We start from the raw sequence: 6,638 nt of genomic DNA on the forward strand, positions 1-6,638 counted from the left end.
GCTTCTCAGCCTCGCTAACTAATAGACACACATGTTCAGCTCAGCTGCAGAGTGCACCTGGTTGAGCTGGCGCCAGCCTGACCACAACAGCAGCAGAACTTGCCTTTGCTGATGGGAAACACCACATCCTTGTTCAAGGCTTCAATGCCCTGCAGGGCAACCGCATCCTGAGGCTGCACTAGCACGTCTCGGTGTCACCTGCTATTGCAAGAGCCAGACGTGCTGCTCTGGCCTTTTTCATTCTGCCCTGCAGTGGGTGGGAGTCTCCTGTTGGGAATGGGGAGATGGGATATGATTTCAGCTGTAACAACCGACTGGAAAGGCCTTGATGGCCCTGGAGTAAGGCACCAGCATTGCATTCAGGAGCTCAGCCCCAGAAGGGCATACCCGTGGACAGATGACTTAATCTTTTCTGCCACTCTTTCTCAAGGATCCTGAGTATCCTGCTGCTTCTTTTCTCCCATGCATTGTCTTACTGATCTAGATCATAAACCAGCCTGGGGTAAGGGTGTCTGTTCAGCAACTAGCCCAACAGCCCCTGAATCCAGACATGGCCTTTCAAGGCTGTAGTGCAAGTGATACTCCAGGGCTCCTGGAGCTGAAGGCAAAGCACATCACATCACATCACCACTGAAGCTTAGATGAACATAAAGAAAAAGAAAAGTCATTAACCTCCCCCAAAACTTTTAATTCCAAACCTGTTGTGGCAGGAGGCTTTGAACCGCCTCCCCCCACACCCAGTTTTTCACTTGACCTCTGTGAAAGCAGCAGGCTTGTGTGCAATGACTTGATTGCTGTAGATCTGCCTTCTGCAATGGAAAATGGCTCTTCTGATGTTTTTTTTCCCCAATGGCTCTCCTTTCTGCATTGTGAGAGAGCAGAATCGCCAATTGTCTTCAAAACCGGGTTCTGTTCATAGTATCAACAGCTGGCCAAGTGCCCTCACCATTTGAGAACGTAATGGCAAGGCTCTGCCAGCTTCATCAGAGAAATTAAAGTGGAAAAAGGAGCGTAACTTGGTTGGAAACCATTTGGAAGCTGCTGTGATCATAGGGGGAAGGAGGAGTGTGCGTTACACACTGGGTTCAACTTTAATTTCCTTTGGCTACTCCCCCTTCCTTCCTCAGATGACTTTAACAGAGGGCCCAGTGTTACTACTCTTCAGAGTCTTCCTGGCCTCAGCAGTGGAGAGCAGAAACAGGACAGCTCCTCAGGATGGAGACAGCTCAAAGACAAGTCCCTACGTACCTTGCTCTGTCCATCTTCAACTTGTTATGCTGCTGCTTCCCACTTGGAATAGTTGCCCTGATCTTTTCTCTCAGAGTAAGTTTGACTTTCATTTGATTTTGTTTTGCTGCATTTTGGGCTGATATTTTTTCAGACTTCTGCCTTTCTAAAAATGGTCTTAACTACCTCTTAGAGAGAGAATGGGAGATGCCAACTCTAATCTTCAATGTAAACTTATCTAAAGCCTTTGGCACTTGCAGCCAGAAATTACAGGCAGTGGCATTTGGAAGCAGCTCTCCCCGACCCACCTTGCTTAAAGAAGCACTTGGGGAAGGTTGCTTGAGATTTTTCTTGGGAAAATTGCAATATGTCAAAGACAAGCTGAAGCAGGGGGCCGGGAGGGGCAACTTTAACCGCTGCCCCCTGCCCTGGGCCAAAGTGGAGTGCATGTGTGGCTTGCTCATGTGCTTTATGGGCAGGAAGATGCAAACCTGTTTTCTGTGTCCACTGTCCGTCTCAAAAATGCAAGGATGCACTTTCCTCTCCCGGGGATCAAAGACTGGTGCTCTTGGTAGGAGTACAGGTGCATTGATTGGTAGGAGTGTCACCGGCAGTGATTCTTCCCCTCTATTCAGCACTGGGGAGGTCACCTCTGGAGTCCTGTGTCCAGTTTTGGGCCCCCCCTGACAAAAAGGATGTGGACAAGTCAGAGAGAGTCCAGTGGAGGGCAGTGAAAATGGTTGTGGGGCTGGGGAACAGGACTGGTGAAAAGAGGCTGAGGGAACTGGGCTGATTTAGTCTGCAGAAGGGAAGACCGAGGGGGATTGAACAGCAGCCGTCTCCTCCCTGCAGGGGGGCTGCAAAGAGGATGGAGGTGGGCTGGTCTCAGTGGGGGCAGGTGACAGGACAGGGAGTAATGGGCTCAGGATGCAGCAAGGGAAGTTGAGGTTGGGTATTAGGAAACACTTTCTTATGGGGAGGGTGGTGAAGCACTGGAATGGGTTACTCAGAGAGGTGGGGGAGTTTCCGTCCGTGGAGGTTTTTAAGGCCCAGTTGGACAAAGCCTTGGCTGGGATGACGTGTAGGGGTGTCCACATAGCCTCTTGCATGAGCAATTCTCAGGTATCACGTGTGAGAGTGAGAGAACAGCTTGTACTTGTTCGTGCGTGTGCGTGCGTGCGTGCGTGCGTGTGTGTGAACAGCTTGTACTTGTTCTCTCAGCTTCTAAAGAGCTCTGCAGGCAAATGCATCAGTGAAACAGGGATGTGCTGCTCAGTTTCTCCCAGAGAACCCAGCCTCCCTGTATATCTGGTGTTGCTTCTTAATGAATTGTTAGGGAAATCCCTTCCAGTGACTTCAACAGATCTGGGATTTCTGCTCTCAGGAGCCACACGTTCAAATCCTGGCGGAGTCACCTCAGCTGCTCATCTTTGAGCAGGAGAAAAATTACGTTCCAAGCAGTTTGTTCTATATAGTTTTATTGGACAAAACTGAAATTTGAGGTTGTGGCTGCAGGGATGTCAGATGTCTCTTGACACTTTCTCATGCACAAGAAAAGATTCTCCATCTCCACTACTGTTTTGTACCAGGATTCACCCAGATTTCACTCCCACCCATCACTCCAGTGGCCTTAATTTAGCAGTTGTGCAGAGAATTAAATGAATTAAGGGATCAGTTGGGCTGAAAAAGACTGGACAAATGTGAATTAGTTTTGCCCATTTTCTGAAAGTTTTATTATTTATTTCCCTTGTTTTTCAAAAGCTCAGACAGTGTGTGTTAGGGAGAAGTTCATTCTTGTTGCCCTCAAGTATCCTCTCTCCCCCTGGCATCAATAGAGTACACAGTTTATAGACCAGAGAGTCTAAGGAGAGAGATTTTATTTGCCAGGTTTTATTGGCAAGTATCATCATCCTGGAGCTTGGCAGCGTTTAGCGATAAAATATCAGGCTAAATATTTAGCTGATTTTCCATAAAGATAAGTGAGCTTGAACGTGTACTGTACCTTCCTCTTTGAAGACTAAAGCTACATTTTGGTTCAATTTTTTCATAGTGCAACTTCTGTGATGAGAGTTTACTACTTAATTAATTCCAGTTGAGGAAGCAAATGTTTCTTTTGCTATTGCTGGTTTAAAAGCATGGCTGCTTTTCAGGAAAGAATAAATCTGTGTGTAGCTCATGGAACTGGCAGTGACTGCGTAATGTATTCGGCTCTAGCAAGGCGATTGATTTGATCACAGTGTTTCGGGGCCAAACGAAGTCGCCAAAGGCACAGATTAGGTGCGCAGGGAGATTTTCAAAAGCAGCAGGTTGCCTCACTCCCACCAAAACCATGGACATCTTCAAAAATCTGGTCCCAACTACCTGCACAGGGAGATTTTGATAGCGTGGCCCTCTAGCAGATCAACTACCTTGAAGGGTGGGTCCAAAGAGGAGGGAGCTGGACTGGTCTCAGTGGGGGCAGATGGCAGAACAAGGAGCAATGGGCTCAAGTTGCAGCAAGGGTTGGATATTAGGAAAATCTTTCCTACTATGAGGGCTGTAAAACATTGGAACCAGTTACCCACAGAGGTGGTGCAGTCTCCATCCTTGGAGGTTTTCAAAACCCAGCTAGACAAAGCCTTGACTGGAATGATGTAGTCGGGGCTGGTCCTGCTTGGAGCAGGGGGCTGGACTAGATGTGACCTCCTGAGGTCTCTTCAACCCTCATTTTCTATGAACAGACGAAAATATGGCTGGACCCATTGGGTAGAAGCTGAAAGTAGACATCTTAAAGTAGGAATATGTTTTGGGTTTTAACAGGGAGAATAATTAGCACAACTTGCCAAAGCAAGTGGTAAATGCACTGTCCTTTGGAGTCTTCCAGTGGACATCGAGGCTTCCTAAAAGACGTGGTCTAGTTTCAGAGTTGTGTTGAGTTGCATCGGAGGAAGAGTAATTCCTTGGACTGCAGGTGTGAGTGGTGCTATGGTTTTATGTCCCCCGAGAGGCCAGATTAAATGGTCCCAGATCCTGAATACTGCAAACTTTAAACCATTTAGGGCTGTTGCAGAAAGGATATTTGAGTTCAGTGGCCACCAACCCAAACCTGGGGATTGATTTTCTTCTCTGCCAAAGACTTACCATTTGAAGTCATTTAGCGCCTCGGTGCCTCCATTCCCTGTCTGCAAAATAGAGAGGCATGGTTACTCGCACTGGGGGTGTTTGCAACAAGTTCATTAAGGATCTAAGGGTCTTTATATGTCCCCGAGGTGGAGTCTACCCAAATCTGTTGCTCTTTGAGGCATACTGAGAAGCTTGTTGGTGCGATGGTGCATTGCTGGGGCAGTGCAGCAGTGCGGGTGGGATTTCTGACCTGTGGGAAAATGCAGCATGGGAAGAATGAAGCTAGCCATCAATTAAATGTCAGATGGTAAGTAAGAGGAAGGAAAGCATTGGTTTCCTCAATGTTCTTGTCTTGTTCGTGCTTCTTCTTGTTTGTGGCCTGTTCATGTGTGGGGTTTTTTGGGTTGGTTTTTTTTTTTACAAGCCTGGGATTTCAACATGTGTTTCTCATGGCTGGGGGCACTTCTCTTGCAGACAGAGAATGCCTCCGGGGTAGGCAAGATGGAAGAAGCAGCCAAGGCCTCCCACACCGCCCGCATGCTGAACATCATTGGGATCGTCATAGGAATCATTGTTATCATCTCCATGATCATCATCATCATCGTGACGAAGACTGCGCACTGACAGAGCAGCTTCAGCTGCCGAGAGCTCATCAGCCGCAGCCATCTGCATGTATCCATTGCAAGCTCCTTTTTCCTGACTCTAAGAAACGTGGGCCAAAGAAACCAACCATCTGAGTCTAGGCAAGCCCTGAGGGTGTCCGAAGATGTCCTGTACAAGCACCCACGGCCTGTCCTCGTGGAAGCATTTCTTAGCAGTTAATTGCTTTGGCTTTTCCTAGCTGTGCTTTCCCGATCCATGCACATGTACATGTAACGAGACATAATAAAAGTGACTTGTGTAAGTGAATCTCTCTGTGCTTCATCCCCACGCACGAACAGCTTTGCTTCCCATGCTGCTGTGAGACGGCTGCCCTTTTCACGATGCTTCCACCTTCGTCAAGGCACAGGATGGAGAGTGACAGCAGTACTTGACCCCTCTGGAGGATGTCTTAGCCTCCTGGTTCCTCAAAACACAAAAGTCCCATTAACTTTAAAAGGATGTGAGCACATGTGGACTTGCTTTGCTGAATCAGGAGCCTTGTAGCCCAAATCCAAGATCCAGTGATAGTAATAGGAGCCTTGCTGGTAGCTTCAGTAGGAAAACATTTTCTTTCCTTCTTGAAGCATGAGTTGCAGTGACCAGCCCTCAGGGGCCTTGCTCTGGGCAGGGCCTGGCCTGGCCTGACTCCCCCAAGCAGCTGCAGGACCAGGAGAGACACTCTCCCATCCACTTCCTCTGTCTGTTCAGGCCCCTGCAAATGGCAACATCGACAGGAAGGGTATTATCGCAGGCTGGAGGGGCATGGAGTATCTCTTTAGATCTGGGGGATTGTTTTGACCCACCTTGTTTCCTTACAAGCCTTACAAGACCTTGATACCTGGACAGAGAGATCACGGAGCAGGTCAAGGAATCTATTTCTAAGCATCTGAAGAAAAATAATGTGATGGGGGCGGAATAGCCAGCATGGATTCACCAAGAGTGAGTCTAAAGTAGGGTTAAGATCCAGAACGGCCTTGATAAACTGGAGACATGGTCCAAATTTACCAGTGGACACAAACCTGGAGCCTCTTGCATGCAGTACCAGGTTGGACAGTCTCCGGCACCTGGGCAGGGAGTAGGGCGACGTGTGCATGGGAAAGCATGTTCAGACGACCTCTTCTGCAAACAGAGAGGTCCAGCATGTGTTCCCAGACTGCCACTCCGGCCTCTCTGGCCAGCACTCATATCTCTTTCCCCTGTTTCCGAGCACGGCTGATGAGAGCCAGACGTGTATCGAGGCCATCCTGTTTTCCCTTACGAATGCAGCTTCAGGCTAATCCTCCTCTTGGGCCTGGATTCCAGGAATCCGGCACAGCTAACAAGAGTTATATGCAAAGGCCTCCACTGCCAGTAACCTGGTCCAGCTGGCCTGAAAACACATCTGTTGCCTCTTTTCAGATTCCCTCGGCGTGGGTAGGCACTGCTTGGAGCGCGTTGTGCAAGACTGTGCGTGTGTGAGCTTGGCAAGCCTGCAATGGGCGCCTGGCAAGAAAGAGCCAGGTGTTGCTGGCTGGATGCGGTGCTGTCCCCGCCACTCACACCTGTGGTATTAACTGCTCCCTTGACCACCCACTGAGCCTCCCTGCACCCCGACCTGGCCACTGAGCCTGGTGCTAGCTCCTCACCTGCATGCAAGCCCTGTATAGGCCCTGTGACACCCCACGAAA

At 48.9% G+C, this 6,638-nt stretch overlaps 1 protein-coding gene across 1 annotated transcript; it reads left to right on the forward strand.

Moving 5' to 3' along the window:
* Positions 1-1,107: 1,107 nt before the first annotated feature.
* On the forward strand, positions 1,108-5,234 carry LOC109293758 (tumor suppressor candidate 5 homolog). The gene is made up of 2 exons (XM_019511853.1): positions 1,108-1,323; positions 4,804-5,234. Exons 1-2 carry the CDS (start codon positions 1,216-1,218, stop codon positions 4,951-4,953), a joined length of 258 nt encoding a protein of 85 aa, XP_019367398.1. The 5' UTR covers positions 1,108-1,215; the 3' UTR covers positions 4,954-5,234.
* Positions 5,235-6,638: the final 1,404 nt, after the last annotated feature.

This window comes from Gavialis gangeticus, unplaced genomic scaffold (assembly GCF_001723915.1).
Source record: "Gavialis gangeticus isolate Ggan-Ray unplaced genomic scaffold, GavGan_comp1, whole genome shotgun sequence".
NCBI classification, from domain to species: domain Eukaryota; kingdom Metazoa; phylum Chordata; order Crocodylia; family Gavialidae; genus Gavialis; species Gavialis gangeticus.

Bases quoted from the DNA above. Each gene is read 5' to 3' on its own strand.
- LOC109293758 (XM_019511853.1), top strand. From the start codon at position 1,216: ATGGAGACAGCTCAAAGACAAGTCCCTACGTACCTTGCTCTGTCCATC. The intron at 1,324-4,803 runs GTAAGTTTGACT...CTTCTCTTGCAG, and splicing joins CCCTGATCTTTTCTCTCAGA to ACAGAGAATGCCTCCGGGGT.